The sequence below is a fragment of the Ceratotherium simum genome, chromosome 29, assembly GCF_057802395.1.
Source record: "Ceratotherium simum simum isolate JZ-2026a chromosome 29, ASM5780239v1, whole genome shotgun sequence".
NCBI classification, from domain to species: domain Eukaryota; kingdom Metazoa; phylum Chordata; class Mammalia; order Perissodactyla; family Rhinocerotidae; genus Ceratotherium; species Ceratotherium simum.
In genome coordinates this window covers 24,050,301-24,072,657 of record NC_141928.1, presented here as the reverse complement: position 1 = coordinate 24,072,657, position 22,357 = coordinate 24,050,301, and the positions used below count along the sequence as shown (strand labels likewise).

Below are 22,357 nucleotides of genomic sequence, written 5' to 3'. Positions count from 1 at the left end.
TTTTACATTTATGTGCATAATTAATCCTAATTTTATATTAGTACAGCTAGACTGTTCAGCAATTTAGAGATTGACTTAGGCTCTTTCTGCGTCCTAATCTCCAAACCTCCCACTGATTCTCCATACTGCTGTTAGACTTAATCTTCTGGAAGAGAAACCTAATCCAGTAGCATCCCTGTTTCAATGGCTCCCTACTGTCTACAGAATAAGGTCTAAACTTGTTTATGTAGCTTAAAAGGCTCTTCATGGTTTGGCTCTTTCTTACTTCTTAAGGCTTAGCTCTTACTTCTTTCCACCTTATACTCTTCAATTTAGCCATATGGAACTGTTTGCGGCACACCCACTGGGTCATTCTTCTGGGCTCTTAATTCTGCCTATGATACTCTTTCATACTTTATTTACTTGGCAAATGCCTACTTATTCGTTAAAAAACATTCAGCTTAAGAGTAACAGTCTCCATCCTTTGTGCCATTACTACTTATCTCTACTATAACACCCATTACACAATACTGAATTTATTTTTGGGCGAAAGCCCAGAAGCGAAATTCTATACCTTTAAACTTGAAACTCATTACCTCACTAGCTTGGGAGAGGTAGCAAACTGGACGCTGGGGAAAAATACAGAATTCTGGAAGGGAGCAGGGCAGGCAGCCAGACCATTATGGACCTTTCTTCCTTTGACATTATACAGAGAGAAAGAAAGGAAGACAATCTAACTTGCTCTTTGATTTCGAGAGGTTTAGAGGAGTAAGAAAGCCCTCCACTAAAAATGTCCAAGGCAGCTAGGTTATTCATTACAGTTTGGTACCTAGGGCTAAAGAAGTTAGTTTTCCAACAAGGATTTTACTTTTATAGTATTCCTCAAGGTAGCCAAATAGTAATGCCAAAGTATGATTTAATAAATGCATTTCTTTGAGGAGCAAAAACAATTCATTCCAAGTATATAACTCTCAATGGTCTCACTTAATCCTAGGGTAAATTGTAGAGTACTTAGAGGTGAATATCCTTCAAGCAATCCTCCATAAATATTATTTCTTTAATTTAAGGTTTTGATAAGTATTGATCAGTACTGAGCCACAATTGTACTCTCTCTACAGCACTGGGAGCTCAGATATTCTTGATTCTGATATTCTGCCTTATTGTAATGCTTTAATAGTCAGCCTAGCTGTCGGTAGGACCAACAATTTTTTATGGAAGCTGAAAAGTATAATGAAGACAAGTGACTAAATAGAAGGGCATGTGACACTGCACCCTTATACTAGTTCTAGATACTGTAACTAGGACCATAGCCCCCAATCCTCACTTGTCTGGGGATGGAGATAAGACAACTTGATCCAGCATCAATGCCCAAGTGGTTCAGTTGGAGAACAAAAGAAAAGTACCATGTTGGGCTTTCTAAAGGTAGCTGCAACTTAGTTATAATATGCAGCCAGATAATACTAATATAATACTTGGTTAAGTATTATAACTCCCAGTGCGGTAGAGGGAGTTCAATTGTGACTCACTGCTGCTCAATACTTATCAAAATCTTGGATTAGAGAAATATTTGTCTGGGTCATAGATAAAACGTCTGGGTCATAGGTCAGAGAAAAATTATTTTCAATTTATATTTTAAATAGGTTCTCGAACCTCTAAATTATAAAACATAATCCTATAAGCATACCATTACTAAATAAGTCTAAATAATCCTGCAATAAGGGGCCTAAAGCAGGAATGTAGAAAGACAGATATATTAATAATTTCGATAGTTTAGAAAAAATTTCCAAAATTTTAAAAGTTTCCAACACACTCAAAATAGTTTGGTTTTTATTACTTAAGTAATTCATATCCTAATTTATATGCACGACTAAAAAGGAAATAGCAAAAGATCTTACTATGTATTAATAATTTAGTTATATTTCATCTAGCAAAGATTCAAAGCCATAAACATTCAATAAGGACCTAAAATGTATATGGCAAAATGTCAAGTCTTACATTAAAAAGTAATGCATGATAATGATTATACAATCAAATCTGCTTAAGGCCATTATGATTTTATAATTCAGGCCTATGTTAGAGATCCCAAACCTACTTTTCTAGGTGACGACAGTTGTTAAAGATAATTTCTTTTAATGAATATAAGAAGAATAAAATATTTATTCCATTATAATTATGTCAAAATGTACATAATGTTCAATGTGGAAATAAAAGAAGCTACATAATTTCCTATAAAGTGTATCTTTTTCAGAAAAGTAAAAGTTATTTCAAATGAAATATTTCAATAGGAAGAAAAAGGGAAATACAAATTTTCCCCACCAACCCAATGCTGTGTCCAAGCTACACGTTAAAAGGACATCTCTAATTGTTACCAGAAGGTGTAAGAGAGCAGCATGCTTGAAGGTCATTTCTCTTTCATCATTTGTACCTAAGTAAGCAAAAACATATTTAAAAACATAGGATATACCTCAGAATTTTAGAATATGTATCAGAATGCTTAACAATGATAGCCAATTTTTATTATTGAGTGCTTACTATGTGCCAGGCTGTATATAAGTTGGTTATTTCATTAAGTCTATAACAACCACCCTATCAGGCAAGCTTATGATGATCCTCATTTTATGGATGAGGAGATAGTCTTAACGAGGTTAGGTAACTGTCCAAGATCAATTTGTGAATAAATGGTGGAGCTGGCATTCACACCCAGACAGCTAACCTTAGAGCTCAGGATCTTGTTGCTTCCAAAGAATATTCAATTATTTCTACTCTTGGAGGGGAAAAAAGGTCAATGATTTCCAGTTATGAAGCAAGAAGAAAATCAAACCCATAACCTGCCAACTGGTTAACATAAAGATGGAGAATCATAACATTAAAGTAATACTTTGAAACTGAGATGGACACCTAGGAATATTCCTCCAAAGATACGACACAAACAGATGTATTCATAGAGACAGGCCAATTGTCTAATTAATGTGTTTCATGTAGTTCCAGAGTTTTTTGAAGACGACAGATTGGATCTTACTGCGCGTAAAAGTGAGACCAAGAAGACAGAATTTTAGGTCCACTGCCTTAATTTAACCAGAAAAGCTATGATTTTCTGTGTTTTATATATTAGGACCCCATGAAATATTTATTTGAACAAAGAGTTCTGCAAAAAGTTTGAAATTGCTAATCTAATCAATGAAGATCAAGACAGATACGTAGTGGTCATTGGGAATCAAGAGGCAACAGGAGAATCAATTATGGGTAGTATATCCAGTCCCTGGAAGGACTTGCAGGAACAAGTCAATCATGCCCTGGAAGGGATGAGAAGAGGGCAGAAAAACCAGATTTGGGATCAAATAAGAAGAATTCTTATGAATTCTTTCAGCTTTCATATGTCTGAAAACATCTTTATTTCATCTTTGTTTTTGTAGTCCATTTTTGCCTAGTATAGAAAACTAAGTTGATGGTTTTTCTCTCTCAGTAATTTAAAGATGTTACTCCACCATGTTTTCACTTGCATTATTTCTGACAAGAAATCTGTCATCCTTATCTTTGTTTCTCGTATGCAGCATATTTCTTTCCCCTCTGGCTACTCCTACAATTTTCTTTTTGTTATTAGTTTTGAGCGATTTGATTATGATATGCCTTGGTGTAGCTTTCTCATGCTTCTTGTGCTTAGAGTTCATTGAATTTCTTGGATCTGTGGATTTGTAGTTTTCACTAAGTTTGGAAACCTTCAGTCATTTCTTCAAATATTTTTTCTGTTTACCCCCTTTTTGCCTCTCCTTTGAGAACTTTAATTACTAGTATGTCAGGCTATTTAAAGTTTTCATCAGTGTTTCATATCCCATGGATGCTCTTTTCTTTCTTTCTTAATTCTTTTGAAATTTGGGTAGTTTCCATTGCTATGCCTTCAAGTTAACTAATCTTTTCTTCTGCAATATTTAATCTGCCACTAATCCCATCCAGTTCATTTTTCATTTCATACATTGTAGCTTAATCTCTAGGAGTTTGATTTGGGTCTTTTTTATGTCTCTAATTTACTGAACATGTGGAATACAGTTATAACAAGTTTCATTGTCCTTCTCTGATAACACTAACATCTTTGTCAGTTCTAAGTTTGTTTTGATTGACAATTCTCATTATGCGTCATGTTTTCCAGCCTCTTTTCATGCCTGATAATCTTTGATTGGATGCCAGACACTGTGAATTTTACCCTGTTGGGTGCTAGATACTTTTGTATTCATATAAATCCTCTTGAGCTTTGTTCTGGGATGCAGTTCAGTTCCTTGGAAATAGTTGATCCTTTGGGTCTTGCTTTTATGACTTGTTAGGCAGGTCCAGAGCAGTGCTAAGTCTAGAGATAATTAATCCCCACTACTGAGGCAAGACATTCCTGAGTACTTTACTCAGCTCTATGAATGATGTGTTTTTCTAGTCTAGCTGGAGGGAACCAGCATTATTCCCTGTCCTGTGTGAAGCAGGATACTGTTCCCTCTAATCCTTTTCAATGGTTTGTTTCCCCAATCTCAGGTAATTTGCTCACACATACCCTTCAATCAGTACTCTGCTGAATACTTGAGGGAGACAGATTCTCTGCAGATCTCCAGGATTCTCTGTATGATGCTCTCTGCTCTCTAATATTCTATCCTTTGAACTCTAGCTGCCTTGGTCTCCCCAGACTCTTAGTTCTGTTTCCTTAACTCAGATTGTCCACTGGGCTCTGCCTCAGAGGCCTCTCCCTGTGCCACGGCCTGGCAACTCTTTCAAGGCAGTAAGCTAGAACAATGGTAGGGCTCACCCCACTTGTTTCCCATCTTTCAGGAATCACTGTCCTTCATTGCTTGATGTCTAGGGTCTTAAAAACTGCTTTTGTTACCAACTAGTGCCCCGAGGAACTCAAGGGTGGGCTTGGAAGCATTTAACTGTTTTTCCAAGTTGTTTTGTTATGTTAAGGAGACACAACCAGCAACCACCCTGAAGCTAACCAACCCTCCCTACAAGAGCTGTGTCCATGACCTTGTCTTATTTTTGATGTGAAGATCTCTTCAGGAGGAGATTAAGCCTCATTACCATAATCTGCAGTGTACCTGCCTTTCTCTTTTGAATATTCATTCCCCAACCGAAATAAAAGTTCCTGCTTCCCTTTGTTCAGGGACGCCATAACTTTGGAAATGATTCCTCATGGCCTCCTATTTGCTGCAAATACACTTTACTTTGTGAGACAACTTCCACTGGTATAGAGTCTCATTTAACTCACCAGGAGGTGAGCCCACTTGGTTCAGTATCAGTTTCATGTATTTTGTCTTTGTCTATGTTTTTTTTTAGTTATTTCTGGCAGGAGGTTAAATCCAATCCCTATTACTCCATCTCGACCAGAAGCAAAAGTCCAGGATTGACTTCAACTAATCTATTTTTTTTTACTTCTCCCCTTTTTTGGGAGAGAACTATGTGGTTCAGATGCTAATAATAATAGGGTTAGGGCCGGCCCCGTGGCTTAGCGGTTAAGTGCTCGCGCTCCGCTGCTGGCGGCCCGGGTTCGGATCCCGGGCAAGCACCGACGCACCGCTTCTCCGGCCATGCTGAGGCCGCGTCCCATATACAGCAACTAGAATGGATGTGCAACTACGACATACAACTATCTACTGGGGCTTTGGGGGAAAAATAAACAAATAAAATCTTTAAAAAAAAAAAAAATAATAGGGTTAATTTGGTTCCTGTTATATGAATCTGTCAGGTAATATACGTCAATCAGGAACTTCACTGAGAAGCAACACCAGATGATATTTCTCACCTTTTTCTCCTTACTCAGCTGATCCTCCAGTATAGGTTTGTGGGTGCCGTATGCTGAATTACAGTTATGCCTTCATCCATGACTAATTTCTCCATCCTCTATATTCAGTTTTTAATAATTTGATACAATAATCCATAAATTTATATCCTTTTAAAGACTGCGACTTTTATTTGCACTCACCTTGGCAAACGGCATCACTTATTACTTTTTCTTGTTCCTTTAAGAGGAACCTTGTTTGGTCAAAAATAACAGTGGCAAATTCCCAATTAGCAACAGGGAGAGTACAGAGGCATGCAAGTTTTTTTAAGATAGGAGTAGCTGCTGCTTCTAGGAGACAGTATGCTTGGCACTGACTATCTGCAAAAATAAAAGCATTAAAGGCAGTGTTTTTATAAGGATAGTATGCTCTTTTTGCCAGACCAATTAAACACGTTACTTTGTGGAAATCTGAACTCTATCCAAATTCTTTTGTGAGTTAAAAATCATAAGATTGTATAGAGTATTATTTCAGGATATTTATTCTAAATAAACTAGTAAAAACAATCCCCCCATAGAATTAGTATAATTTTATGGTTATCTTGTTTATTGGAAAGGATTTATTCAGTAACTAATTCTACATGGCAACTATGAAGAGCCATATAAAGAGAATCACATAATTTTTTGCTTTTCCCTCGACTATTAGCTTACAATCTAAGCCAAACAAATTCATAACAATGACAAACTTTTTCCAGTTTTCACTAGAATATAAATATTTGAAGATTTGCATGATCATCTAAAGGTCATAAATTAAATCAAACCAAAAGAATGAAAAGATATTCAAGAAGCAGTGTCATATTTCCTTATTGATTTTAATAATGAGCATGATGTTTTTAAGCAGGCTATTCTTTAGGAGTCAAAGAATATTCTTCTTTATAGCAGAACAGAAAAAATTTAATCAGCATAAGAATCAGTAATAACTTATTTACATCACCCTGATAATGCGCAAGAGAAGAGAGAGAGCAACCATTAGCAGTTCATTTTCCAGACTGGGCACAAGAATCTGAGTTATTTGCTCTTCCCTGATGAACGTGGAGAAGCAGCAGTTTAAATGAAGGAAGAAATAACACTTAGTGGACTGGAGTAGGGCAATGGGGAGGGGCAGAGGCAGGAACAGGGCATTCCAGGATTGGAAATAACTTGAAAGTAGAAGTAGAATGAAGAAATATCTGATAGTGTCGGCCCCGTGGCTTAGTGGTTAAGCGCGCGCGCTCCGCTGCTGGCGGCCCGGGTTCGGATCCCGGGCGTGCACCGACGCACCGCTTCTCTGGCCATGCTGAGGCCGTGTCCCACATACAGCAACTAGAAGGATGTGCAGCTATGACATACAACTATCTACTGGGGCTTTGAGGGGAAAAAAAAAAAAAAAAAGAAATATCTGAAACAAGTGAAGAAAATTACATGGAAAATGAGGTATGTCCTAGACACCCAGGAAAGGGCTTTCAAATTTACTTAATCTGAATGTATTTTAAAAGCATATAGCATACCTGATGCTTGAATTTCAATGACATTATCTGCTCTCCGGTCCTGATTTATGTTCTCTAGGGTTTTATTAGTACAAACAATAGGACTTCCTTCTTGAAGAGTCAAAGAACATTCTTCTTTATCTTGAAATTCTAATAAAAAACATTAATTTTCATTGTTCAGGGAAACTTACTGTTGCTTTACTTAAAATGCTTTCTTGTAATATGATCACAGTTAAAGTTCTTCTTTGAAACACATCAGTATTAAATTGAACGACTCTTCAGGTCAATGGACTTAACACTGTGCTGGGTAGGAAGCTGAAGGGTAATACTGGAAAGAACTTGGGCATAAGATCAGTGTTTCAGTCTCAGTTCTGACACTAGCCTCAGTTTTCTCATATGTAAAATAAGGATCAATGTACTTGCTTTGAATATTGTTATAGGGATTAAACACCAAGTACGGTTCTCAACACCTATAAGGCACGTACTGTTCTACTTCATTTCTTTGTGATTTTCCACACCCTTCCTTCTGCTACTAATCCTCTCCTAGGCCACAAGCCCTCCCTGTCTCCGTCCTTTCTTAATTAGGTCATAATTTTGCTCATTCTTTTATGCAGAAGCTAATGCTCTGCATTATGGTGCAAACATTGGTTAAAAAAGATCTCAGTTACGGAGTGACGTCAGCATCATGACGGAGTGAGCTTTCCCGTGAACTCTTCCCCCGACAAGATACAACAAAAGCAACAGTCACAGACCAACAACGGAATCCCAGACAGTGAAAACCTAGAGCGGAGGGATCCACACTGCCGCACATCTGAGAGCGGAACGTGCTGGGCCCCCGGAGGAAGTGGGGAGAGGTAAGGAGAACTCCTCTCCCTCCCCATCAGATCAGCGATCCCGGTCCGCGCGGCTCCCAGAGAGGGGGGAGGGGCGGCCCTCGGCAGGGAAACCATGGCTCTTCGGACTCTCTCAGCCAGTGGGAAACTCCCGCACAGAGGACTCAGAGGAGCCACAGGGCTACCATCAACATCTGAGCACCCCAGAGAGCGGATAAAGAGGGGCAAACGAGAAGCCTCCCACGTCAGGGACCCAGAGGGCAAAAGACAGAGCTCCCCCCTCCCCACAACCCGGACTCTGCAGCTCAACCGACCAGACCTAGCGATCCGAGGCAGACCTGAAAAAAAAACTGCGGATCGCAGCAGAAAAACCGGGGCAGAGCGCGGGGGGCTTAGACTACACAGCCCTTTACCACCAGACAGTGGCGGTAGGTGGAAATTGCAACCAGAGACTTCCAGGATGAGGAAAAACAAAACCAACACAGGAACCACAATGCAAAAATATATGAAATCACCAGACCAGAAACAAAATGACAAGCACCCAGAAATCAACCCCGAAGACACAGAAATCCATAAACTAAATGACAGAGATTTCAAAATAGCTATCATAAAAACACTCAACAAAATACGAGACAACACAGACAAACAATTCAATGAGATTAGGAGTTTCTTCACAAAAGAGATTGAAATCATAAAGAAAAACCAATCAGTGCTGATGGAGATGAAGAACACAATGGAGGAGATAAAGGAGAATCTGGAATCTTTAAAGAACAGAGCTGACAATATGGAGGAAAGAATTAGTACTTTAGAGGATAGGAATACAGATATACTCCAGATGGAAGAGGAGAGAGAACTAAGACTAAAAAGAAATGAAGAAAGACTCCGAGAAATATCTGACTCTATTAGAAAATGTAACATAAGAATTATAGGTATTCCTGAGGGAGAGGAGAGGGAAAGAGGAACAGAGAGCCTATTCAAGGAAATAATAGCTGAGAATTTCCCAAATCTGGGGAAGGAGCAGGAAATACCAGTAAGCGAAGCCAACAGGACACCTATATATATTAACAGACAAAGGACTTCACCACGACACCTAGTGGTAAGGCTAGCCAGGGTCAACGACAAAGAAACAATATTAAGGGCAGCTAGACAAAAACAAAAAATAATGTACAAAGGAACTCCCATCAGGCTCTCAGCGGATTTCTCAACAGAAACTGTTCAGGCTAGAAGAGACTGCAATGATATATTCAAAATACTGAAAGACAAAAACTTTCAGCCAAGAATACTCTATCCAGCAAAAATATCCTTCAAATATGATGGAGAAATAGTAACTCTCCCAGATAAACAAAAGCTAAGGGAGTTCATGGCCACGAGACCCCCACTACAAGAAATACTCAAGAAGGCCCTCAGGCCTGAAAAAAAGAAGAGAAAGGGAACACAAAGCTTGGAGGAAGGAGAAAAGTAGGTAGACAAAATCAGAGAAATAGTAGATCTTTACTGAATAGGTTAGCAACCACTTAAATACTAAACTCAAAGATCAAAGGAAGAAATTCACCAAAAATAAATTTAACCTCATCACTGTAAACACACAGCCACAACACAAGATAGAATAAGGTATAACAAGAACAACTTAGAAGGGGAAGAGGAAAGTGACTGAATTGACTTAGTATAAGGAAATAGGAGGCTATCAGATAATGGACTATCTCATACACAAGATTTTTGCCCAAACCTCAAGGCAACCACTAAACAAATAATCAGAGCAAAACCACATATGATAAACAAAGAGAAAACTAGAAGAATCATAAGACAGAACAACCAAACTGAATTGGCAGCCCAAAACAAATGGGACAAGAAACAAAGGAAATGCAAAAGAACCAGAAAATAAGTGACAAAACAGCAACATTAAGCCCTCATATATCAATAATTACCTTAAATGTAAATGGATTGAACTCTCCAATCAAAAGATACAGAGTGGCAGGATGGATTAAAAAGCAAGACCCAACAATATGCTGCCTTCAGGAAACACATCTTAGCACTAAAGACAAGCACAGGCTCAGAGTGAAAGGATGGAAGACAATACTCCAAGCTAATGGCAAACAAAAGAAAGCAGGTGTTGCCATACTCATATCAGACAAAGTAGACTTCAAGATAAAACAGGTTAAGAAAGACAAAGAAGGGAAATATATAATGATAAAAGGGACACTACATCAAGAAGACATATCACTTATAAATATATATGCACCCAACATAGGAGCACCAATGTACATAAAGCAACTATTAACAAACCTAAAAGGAGAAATCAACAACAACACAATAATAGTAGGGGATCTTAACACCCCACTTACAGCAATAGATAGATCATCCAGACAAAAAGTTAATAAAAAAATATTAGACTTAAATGAAAAACTGGACGAGATGGACCTAGTAGACATATACAGAGCACTCCATCCAAAAACAGCTGACTACACATTCTTCTCAAGCGCGTATGGAACATTCTCTAGGATAGACCATATGTTGGGAAACAAAGCAAGCCTCAATAAATTTAAGAAGATTGAAATCATAACAAGCATATTTTCAGACCATAAGGCTATGAAACTGGAAATGAACCATGAAAAAAAAACTGGGAAAGTGACAAAAATGTGGAGATTAAACAACATGCTACTGAACAACCAATGGATCATTGATGAAATTAAAGGAGAAATCAAAAACTATCTGGAAACAAACGAAAATGATAACATGCCATATCAAACCATATGGGATGCAGCAAAAGTGTTCCTGAGAGGGAAACTCATAGCGATACAAGCCCACCTGAACAAACAAGAAAAAGCCCTAATAGGCAACCTTAAATTACACCTAACAGAACTAGAAAAAGAAGAACAAACAAAGCCCAAAGCCAGCAGAAGGAGAGAAATAATAAAAATCAGAGCAGAAATAAATGAAATTGAGACCAAAAAAACAGTAGAAAGGATTAATGAAACAAAGAGTTGGTTCTTCGAGAAGATGAACAAAATCGACAAACCCTTAGCCAAGCTTACTAAGAAAAAAAGAGAAAAGGCTCAAGTAAATAAAATTAGAAATGAAAGAGGAAAAATTACAACGGATACCATGGAAATACAGAGGATTATAAGAGAATACTATGAGAAACTATATGCCAACAAATTGGACAATCTAGAAGAAATGGATAAATTCTTAGACTTATACAACCTCCCAAAATTGAACCAAGAAGAAATGGAGAATCTGAATAGACCAATAACAAGTAAAGAGATTGAAATAGTAATCAAAAACCTCCCAAAAAATAAAAGTCCAGGACCAGATGGCTTCTCCAGTGAATTTTACCAAACATTCAAAGAAGATTTAATACCCATCCTTCTCAAACTATTCCAAAAATAGAAGAAGATGGAACACTTCCTAAATCATTCTATGAGGCCAACATCACCCTGATACCAAAACCAGACAAAGACAATACAAAGAAAGAAAATTACAGGCCAATATCGCTGATGAACATTGATGCAAAAATCCTCAACAAAATATTGGCAAACCAAATACAACAATACACTAAAAACATCAAACACCATGATGAAGTGGGATTTATACTAGGGACGCAGGGATGGTCCACCATCCGCAAATCAATCAACGTGATACATCACATCAACAAAACAAAGAATAAAAACCACATGATCATCTCAATAGACGCAGAGAAGGCATTTGACAAGATACAACATCCATTTATGATAAAAACTCTCAATAAAATGGGAATAGAAGGAAAGTACCTCAACATAATAAAGGCCATATATGACAAACCCACAGCCAACATCATACTCAACGGAAAGACTGAAAGCCATTCCTCTGAGAACAGGAACGAGGCAGGGCTGCCCACTCTCACCACTCCTGTTCAACATAGTACTGGAGGTTTTGGCCAGAGCAATTAGGCAAGAAAAAGGAATAAAAGGAATCCAAATAGGTAACGAAGAAGTGAAACTCTCACTATTTGCAGATGACATGATTGTATATATAGAAAACCCTAAAGAATCTGTTGGAAAACTATTAGAAACAATCAACAACTACAGCAAAGTTGCAGGGTACAAAATCAATCTACAAAAATCAGTTGCATTTCTATATGCTAATAATGAACTAACAGAAAGAGAGCTCAAAAAGATAATACCATTTACAATTGCATCCAAAAGAATAAAATACCTAGGAATAAATCTTACCAAGGAGATGAAGGACCTATACAATGAGAACTACAAGACATTATTGAAAGAAATCCAAGATGACATAAAGAAATGGAAAGATATCCCATGCACATGGATTGGAAGAATAAACATAGTTAAAATGTCTATATTACCTAAAGCAATCTACAGATTCAATGCAATCCCAATCAGAATCCCACTGACATTCTTCACAGAAATAGAAAAAAGAATACTAAAATTTATATGGGGCAACAAAAGACCCCGAATAGCTAAAGAAATCCTAAAGAAAAAGAACAAAGCAGGAGGCATCACAATCCCTGACTTCAAAACATACTACAAAGCAATAGTAATCAAAACAGCATGGTACTGGTACAAAAACAGACACACAGATCAATGGAACAGAATTGAAAGCCCAGAAATAAAACCACACATATATGGACAGCTAATTTTTGACAAAGGTGCTAAGAACATGCAATGGAGAAAGGAAAGTCTCTTCAATAAATGGTGTTGGGAAAACTGGACAGCCACATGCAAAAGAATGAAAGTGGACCATGTGCTATTGCCATTCACAAAAATTAACTCAAAATGGATCAGAAACCTGAAGGTGAGACCTGAAACTATAAAACTCATAGAAGAAAATATAGGCAACACACGATTTGACATTGGTTTTAAAGGAATCTTTTCAGATGACATGCCTACCCAGACTAGGGAAACTAAAGAAAAAATAAACAAGTGGGACTTTATCAGATTAAAGAGCTTTTATAAGACAAATGAAACCAGAATCAAGATGAACAGACAACCAACCAGCCGGGAGAGAATATTTGCAAAACATACATCTGACAAGGGGTTGATCTCCATAATATATAAAGAACTCACACAATTGAACAACAAAAAAACAAACAACCCGGTCAAAAAATGGGCAAAGGAAATGAACAGACACTTCTCCAAGGAAGATATACAGATGGCCAATAGGCACATGAAAAGATGCTCAACATCACTAATCATCAGGGAAATGCAAATCAAAACAACACTAAGATATCACCTCACGCCTGTTAGAATGGCTATAATCACCAACACAAAAACAACAAATGTTGGAGAGGATGTGGAGAAACAGGAACCCTCATACACAGCTGGTGGGAATGCAAATTGGTGCAGCCTCTATGGAAAACGGTATGGAGATTCCTCAAAGAATTAAAAATAGAGATGCCCTATGATCCAGCCATCCCACTACTGGGAATCTATCCAATGCACCTGAAATCAACAATCCAAAGAGGCTTATGCACCCCTATGTTCATTGCAGCATTATTCACCATAGCCAAGAAGTGGAAGCAACCTAAGTGTCCCTCGACAGACGATTGGATTAAGAAAATGTGGTATATATATACAATGGAATACTACTCAGCCATAAAAAAAGACAAAATCGTCCCATTTGCAACAACATGGATGGGCCTGGAGCGTATTATGTTAAGTGAAATAAGCCAGAAAGAGAAAGACAAACACTGTATGATCTCACTCATATGTGGAATATAAACCAACACATGGACAGAGAAAACTGGACTGTGGTTACCAGGGGCAGTGGGGGTGGGCACAAGGGGTGAAGGGAGTCATATATATGGTGATGGACAAACAATAATGTACAACCCAAAATTTCACAATGTTAGAAACCATTAAAACATCAATTAAAAAAAAAAAAAAGATCTCAGTTACATACAGAATTGTCACCTAGCAAGGTAAGTTAGAGGTGGTCAAACTACTACATAAAAAGAAACTCTAGGCCGGCTCCGTGGCTTAGTGGTTAAGTGCGCGTGCTCTGATGCTGGCGGCCCGGGTTCAGATCCCGGGCGCGCCCCAAGGCGCCACTTCTCCGTCCAACGCGAGGCCGAGTCCCACGTACAGCAACTAGAAGGATGTGAACCTATGACGTACAACTATCTACTGGGGCTTTGGGGGGAAAAAAATGAATAAATAAAATCTTTAAAAAAAAAAAAAAAAAAGAAACTCTAGGGCCGGCCCGTGGCTTAGCGGTTAGGTGTGCACGCTCCGCTACTGGCGGCCCAGGTTCGGATCCCGGACGCGCACCGACGCACTGCTTGTCTGGCCATGCTGAGGCTGCATCCCACATACAGCAACTAGAAGGATGTGCAGCTATGACATACAACTATCTACTGGGGCTTTGGGGGAAAAAAAAGGAGGAGGATTGGCAATAGATGTTAGCTCAGAGCCGGTCTTCCTCAGCAAAATGAGAAGGATTAGCATGGATGTTAGCTCAGGGCTGATCTTCCTCAAAAAAAAAAAAAAAAAAAGGCTGTCATATCATGCTGTCCACAAGGAACAGGGATTCTCCTCTGCTTCTCTATGTCATGAATCTTTCCCACGCAGCCCCCCACTATGGGGAATCCTGTCCCAGTCCAGTATAGTTCGGGACTGGGTAGGTAACTCTGCCCAATCTGGTGTTTAGTTAGTAAGCCCATTTACCTCAAAACTAATCTCCATTCTCCAACTTAGCCTTTATTAGTACGAGGTGATATTTTGGTATATATTTTACTTCTTATTTTACAGTTGATTCTGGAGCTAGATCTTGTGCACATTAATAGCATATAGGACACTAAGACCTAAGTATGCTCTAACTCCCACATATAAATATTTCTATACTTATTTCATCTGGGTAACCTATGTCCAACATATTTTAGAATACCTATTTTTCTTTTTTTACCAGAAGTGAAATGATATGACACTTTACACTACTTTTGATATGGTTATAAACTGTGAATGTAAACAGTTACAACTCAAATGGAAATTCTTTAGAAAGTTAAAAAGAGTAATAAGCAATCAAATGGGCAAAATGTTCTTAAGTACACACTAAAATATAAGTTAAAATACTGAGATAGAACTGTCAGCTAAAACAGAACAAAAAATGGCAGAATGATCAGGAAAAGTTAGAAATACTATGAATCTGTACAGCCAAGTGGTAGAAAGCAAGTTTTACAAATAGTGGCTTTTCTTATAAGTTCAAATGTACTTTTTAATTTTTTAGAAAATACATATCTACATTTATATCTATATCTATATACACATAGCTATCTCCATACATAATAAGTATCATGAATCAATAACATTTTCTTTGGCTTTGAAAAATAATATATTCTATCTGGAAGAGCTTCATTTCTTTACTTCTATAATAAATTATACATTTAGTCCTTTAAGCTGTCATAACTACGCCAAAATATTACTAAATTACCCACCATTTTTTTCATCACTGTCTGTGACTTCAGTCTTTGAGGTACAAGTCTTATATTTATTTCGCAGCATAATAAAGTCACTCAAAAGGTCCAAATCATTTTGCTGTTTTTTACCATGTTTAAAAGATCTTTTTTCAATTTTTGAAGGGGAAGATGATTCATTAGATGGTACTGTGCAGTCAAGTTCCAAGCAATCTTTATTTTCTTTATTTTGGATTGTTCTATAAACTAGTTCTAGACCATTCTTTGGGATTTCTTCTTTTGTTGTTTTTTTAACAGAGATATATTCACCAGAAAAACACAGGTCTGGTACTTCTTTTGCCAGAGATGGACTCTTTTGTGGAAGCGATAAATGATCATTTGTAGATTTCTCATTAATAAGTACAATAGGTGAGGAACAACTTTCATGTTCTAGCCATGCTGAAAACAGAAAATAAAAATATCCAAATGACTTTCATGCCTAAATGAGTGTTCTACTAAGGTATTAGGATAACTTTTAGTTTTGGGTTCTTACTAATATAATTTGATCCTCAGAAGTACTTTGTTTACTGCTTTGAAAATCAAGTTTTGATCTGAATAAAATAAATTTTTAAAGAGGATAAAAATCCAGAACCTCTTTTTCTTACTACTGGAGCTAGATTATCAGGCAAAAAAAGAATTCCAGAAAAACTCTATTGCCAATAGGCTTACAGTAAGTCATAGCCTTGGAGGTAACAGTTACTCTAACAGTCAAAAACTTACGTACCAAGCAAGCCACAGACCAGAAGAAAATACTTGCAATATGTATACCTGAAAAATGACTGTATACAAAAATATAAAGAACTCCTATAACTTAATATTTAAAAAGAAAGCCAATTAAAAATTTGATAAAATATTTGAACAATACTTCATATAAGATATGCACATACTGCAACATGGATGACTCTTGAAAATATGCTAAATGAAAGAAGCCAGTCACAAAAGATGATTCCATTTATATGAAATATCCAGAATAGACAAATCTATAGAGACAGAGAATAGATTAGTGGTTCCACAGGTGGGGAAAATGGGGAGTGACTGCTAATGGGTACAAGATTTCTTTTGGGGGATAATAAAATTGATTGATATTCTAAAATTGATTATGGTGATGATTACACAACTCTAAAATATATTAAATATACCAAAAACCATTGGGTATACTTTAAGTGGGTGAATTGTATGGTATGTGAATTATATTTCAATAAAGTTGTTACATACTTTTTTTACAAAAGAAGATATACAAATGGCCAATGAGCATGTAAAAAGATGCTCATCATTATTAGTCACCAGGAAAATACAAATTAAAACCACAATGAGGGGGCCGGCCCAGCGACGCAGGCGGTTAAGTGCACGTGGTTTGGATCCCGGGCGCACACCGACACACAGCTTGTCAAGCCATGCTGTGGCGGCATCCCATATACAGTGGAGGAGGATGGGCATGGATGTTAGCTCAGGGCCAGTCTTCCTCAGCAAAAAGAGGAGGATTGGCAGATGTTAGCTCAGGGCCGATCTTCCTCACACATACACAAAAAACCACAATGAGATACCACAACACACTCATTAGAATAGCTACAATTTAAGACTGTCACTACCAAGTGTTGACAAGGATATAGAGTAACTGGAACTCTCACACATTGCTGGCGTGAATGTACAACGGTGCAACCACTTTGGAAAACAATTTGGTAGTTTCTTATAAAGTTAAACATAAACCTACCATTAGACCCAGCAATTCTACAACTAGATACTTACTCAAGAGAAATGATAACATATGTTTACAAAAAGACTTCTATAAGAATATTCATAGCAGTTTTATTCATAATAGCATAAAACTAGGAAAAAAAAAAACCAAGACAGTTGATAAACAAACCATGGTATAGTCATATAACGAAAAATTCCTCAGTAACAAAAGATGTGAAATAGTGATACACACAGCATCATGAGTGAATCTCAAAAATATTATGTTGAGTGGAAGAAGCTAGACACAAAAAAGGTCACATTGTATGATTCCATAAATGAAATTTTAGAACAAGGGAAACTAACATATAGTGACAGAAAGTAGACCAGTGGTTACCTGTGGTCAGAGGTAAAGGTTGGTAGAGGAGAGGTGTGGGATGGAGAGAGAATGACTGCAGAATGCAAAGGGGCACAAGGGAACTTTGTGGTGGTGGAAATATTCTATATCTTAATCTTAATTCTATATCTTAATATCTTAATTCTATATCTTAATTTGGTGATAGAAATATTCTATATCTTAATTACCTATACTTAATTAATAGGTATATACATTTGTCAAAATACATCAAACCATACAGCTAGAATTGGTGCATTTATTATATGTAAATTATACCTCATAAAGTTTATTTGAAAAAAACTTAAATGCCTATAGGGTCAGCTAAATAATGTCAATGAGTGAAGTATATGGCCAGTGCTTAAATCATAATCTTTGGGAAGATAAATTTTGTATTTTTTTCTTCCAAAATGTAGTCTACAAATCTTTTTTTGTTTTTGCTTTTATTAGAGATATTGGCATAATAACCATTTTACTTTCCTCTTAACTACACTAAATGTAAAATAAAAGTGTAAGAGTAATGCTAAATGCCAACTAACACCTGGCCTCCATTTGTGAGCACTGGGAACTATGGTGGACTGGAGAGGGCATGGTCTGTCTAAAGTGGTGATCTGCTACCGGCCCCAGCCAATTGTTGCCATATGAGCATCTGAGTCTAGTTTTTGGAATTTGAAAGACAATCGCAAAATGCAGATCTTTTATGTGCAACCCTCCAAATTTTAAATGTTGGTAAATAATTAAAACACCCTATGGGTCAATAATATGTGAGCTGAATAGGACCTGAGTGCTACCAATGTGCAACCTCTGAGATATTTTCTAGAGATATCCTGGTATGTTTAGCAGGTAAATAGGAACTGTTTATTATTTCACTTTCCTGATTATTTTCCTCTACTACCCTCTCTTTAACCACCCCTACCCTGACAACTTGGCCATGGGCTCCTGATACAGTTATTGCTTTTTAAACTTCAGAATTAAACTATCATCATAATTCTACTGGATATTAAGGTGAATTATGTTTTATTTTAACCTCAAAATAATTACATATCATAATAGAGACTTTATGTAGTTTTATAGATTTAATATATTATTCTGGATATTTGAAGACCTCATAAAATCTTCCTCCCCTTCTTCTTTGTCTAGCAATCTGACCAAATCTCTTTTAAAATTCTTCTTCTACCATAGGTAACCATCTAGGCGTTAGGACAGACTGGTGTGCATTTGCTTGAGATAGTCTGTTTATTCTTCTTATTACCACATCCAAAGCCCTCTGTCTTCTGTCTTTGAAACATCCCTTGCTGATAACAATTCTCATCTCAACTCTTATCTCCTTAGAGCAATCTCCCAACATACACAATAATTTCTAAAATTCACTTTTTAATATATTTATTTACTCTATAATAAACTAAATGTAAACCTTCCTAACTCCTTTAAGATCTAAATTTAATTATTGCACAAAGTGATTTTAAAACAATACATATATACCTCAAAAAGTTATAATTCAGGCTAAGTACATTCCATTTACTAAAATGGCATACAAAGCAACCAAAATAACTCAAAAGACAGATACTCAAAAGATATTTTTGGCTTCTTAAGTTGTATAAGTAAAAAATGTTAAGTGAGTAAACTTTTTGGTAATAAAGGAAGATCTTTTATTGTTGAAGAGCAATTACTAGATATTATCAAACCCTCAAAGTTCAGCTGTGACGTCCACAAATAACAGTGCTGGTTTGTGTGTAGGCTGATGTAAACAGAAACTGAGTTAGCCACTAATAATTTACAAAAGGAAACAAAGTCATTTTAATTGAAAATGGCTAGAAATTAAGAAAAACTGAGACTACAAAATTTTAGGACAGAAAAGAATTTTGGCATTAGCTTGCCAAACTTCCTCATTTTTTCAAGCGAAGCTCAAAATTATAAACTCTGGCAGAGCCAGCGCCAATATTGAACGCTGGAATTGAGTTCTATTTTCCCAATCACCTAGTGGAAAGCCAGTATCTAACATTTTCTTATTCCGAAAATGTTTACACTATTTACTATTTATGTACTCACATTCTAATTGAAGTGCTTTTGTAGGCAAAAATATCTCTATTTTCGTATCATCAGAAGGTAGATCATCACGACACAAGTATGTATTTGGATGTTCCAAAGTTTCTGTCACTGTCAGATTTAGTCCTGCTTGTTTCCACCACTCTGCACTTACAGGATTAATCACAACCCTTTCTTCTTCAACAGAAAGTATCTTTTTCAAATCTGTAACTGAATATTGACTGTTGGGCTCTTCAGTTCTTGGCACTTAAAAAACAATAACAAACAAAAAAACAAACAGTCAGAATCAGTCCAGAGGGCAAAAGAGATGAAAAACACAATAAACAGAACCACACTGGAAATTCCTTATGAAATAGATTTTCACACATTAAGGAAAACAGTGAAACTTGAAGTTATATCCAGTATTTCATCTTTAAGATGCTAATATTTGCAAAAGTCCAGAATATTATAGCAATAGAAGTCACATAAAAGATTTATTTCTATCTGTGGCAGTATCATGAAGTTAAAATTATTCTAATGTTTAGTAGGAGATGGACCCATTATTTTGTTTGACCATTTTAGTAACTACTAAATTAACTCATTTGACAACATTTTGAAGAATTAATGTAAGATTTATTAAATCAGAAATTTTTAATTCATTATAATGAGCCTAAACGAGAAGAAATATTTGATTAGATTTTATGACGACTATCTTCTTAGATATCATGGCACAGAGCTTTCTGCTTCATTACTTTTTAGCCTAAATAGGGACAAATCATAACGCATGGAGGAACTAAAGTAGTGCAACTGCTTAATATTATTATCTACATTATAAGCATCAATCCAAAATTAGGATTATAAATTTTGAAATCCTAATTTTGGAACTGTGCTTTTTATAATGATAGTAATGATAATAATAAAAATAATAAAACTGACAATACACTTCTACTGATTGTACCTTTTCATCTATACTTTCTATTTAGCATTCAAATCAGTTGATCTTTACCTGTAAGCAAAAATGGATTCAAAGAGCTTCTGTAGCTTTCTAATTGCCACACCATATGGTATTTGCTAGCTGATTCTTCAGCAGTAAGCAGACTACTGAAAAAGAAGATTTAAAGTTTAATACATTAATAATATTGAGTCTTTTTGCATAATAAAATTTTTTAAGAAAAGTATTTTGCTAAGTATTTTTTACATTCAAAAGCAGGTGAAAAATTAACTCTATTTTATAAATATGTAAACTGAAGTAGAGAGTTCCACAGACCAAATTTCAAATACTTCCTCCACCCTTGGGAAGGTGTGGCAATTTCCCAGCTCATTAACTGATCCTGCTTGCCTATAACTTATTCCTACCCCTATCTCCCTCAGTGGAACCTGGAGCCAGAGGAGGCTGACTTGGGAGAGTTTTAGTACTTCCTTCCATAAACTGTGCCAGCACCAACCCTATAAGCCATCCAAAATAAAAATACAATTTAAGTAAAATTACTGTGCTTACCATACAAAACATTAGCTTTAACACAAATTTTTACAAATTTGCTGTCCCCAAGTCCATTCTAAACAGAAATTCCGGAGCCTTTACTGGCTGAGGATTAGAACTACGCAAAAGTTCTGTCTGCTCTACCTTCTCAGGAAGCGACAGGTTCTAAAGTTCAGTTCAAGTCCTTCAATCTTGGTGAGTACATGAGTGAGTGATGCATGTCTGCTTATGTGTTTTGGAGTGCTGGGAGAAGAGAGGAAATATGAATGACAATCAGTGTAAATCACAGCCCATCAGCAGCTAAGAAGTTGCTAGGCTTGGTAAGGAAGAGACTGTTAATTCACAAATCCCTTAATCTATGCCTCAAACCTCCCACTCCCTCCTAAGTGAGAATTGATTATATTCTGTTTCTCTGTTCATATGGAACATATATTAGCATATTAATTATAAGTACTGCCAGTTAAATTGACAATCCTGGGCAGTAAAAAGCTAGTTTTTATGTCTAAGCCATCCAATTTACCCACATAATCCAAAACTCTGGCATGTGGGAGCAAAATTTGAGAATCTATTTTGAGAAAATTTGAGAAACCTTAACAAGGTCTCTTTGACAACTAAACACCTCAGATTGTAGGCAATTATTTTAACTTGAAAGAAAGGGTAAATATTTAGATAAGCCACGTCCAACAGTAGATGGTAATATAGACAAATACTCTCACTCTTAATGCAGCTTTCTGAAGACATGTCTGAAATTGATACATTCTTTGGTCATATTTAAAAATATGTTCACAATTCAGTAATCAGTTAGTATGGAAATAAAGTCTTATGCTATACAGACTTTTATTTTTAGCCCCATAAAATCTAGCACAGAGTTTTACATGTGGTAGGCACTAAAAATATTTGTTAACTGGGTACACTTCCAACCAAAATGTTGTGTTCTGAAATAAAAGTAATTGGGACCATAAAAGCAAGTTAAGAGTACACTAACATTACATATTATTTTTCCCTTCTTCCCTTCTGTTGTTGTTTTATTTTAACACTTTTTCTCTTTGTTTTTAATTTCATAGTTGAGGTATAAATCCATTTTTTAAAATAGGGATTTTTAAGTTTTTATATTCACAAACCAAATGGAAGTGATTTACCTCTTGCTAGAAAATATAGTTAATGATGAGACAACTTCTTTAAGTCATTTCAAATGGCCCTAGAACCTTTGGTTAATTTAAAAGCCTTTTTGGTTCTAACTTTGGCAAATC

The 22,357-nt window shown here is 36.4% G+C and overlaps 1 protein-coding gene across 1 annotated transcript in view; it reads right to left on the bottom strand.

Moving 5' to 3' along the window:
* SHOC1 (shortage in chiasmata 1) overlaps positions 1 to 22,357 on the bottom strand; it is a 77,794-nt gene that overhangs the window by 27,617 nt on the left and 27,820 nt on the right. Inside the window, exons 10-15 of the mRNA XM_004423329.3 lie at positions 20,634 to 20,728; positions 19,652 to 19,894; positions 15,520 to 15,936; positions 7,279 to 7,398; positions 5,936 to 6,112; positions 2,300 to 2,404 (exon numbers count right to left, since the gene is read on the bottom strand). Coding sequence (XP_004423386.2) covers positions 2,300 to 2,404; positions 5,936 to 6,112; positions 7,279 to 7,398; positions 15,520 to 15,936; positions 19,652 to 19,894; positions 20,634 to 20,728 — 1,157 coding nt within the window. The remainder of the gene's footprint in view (positions 1 to 2,299; positions 2,405 to 5,935; positions 6,113 to 7,278; positions 7,399 to 15,519; positions 15,937 to 19,651; positions 19,895 to 20,633; positions 20,729 to 22,357) is intronic.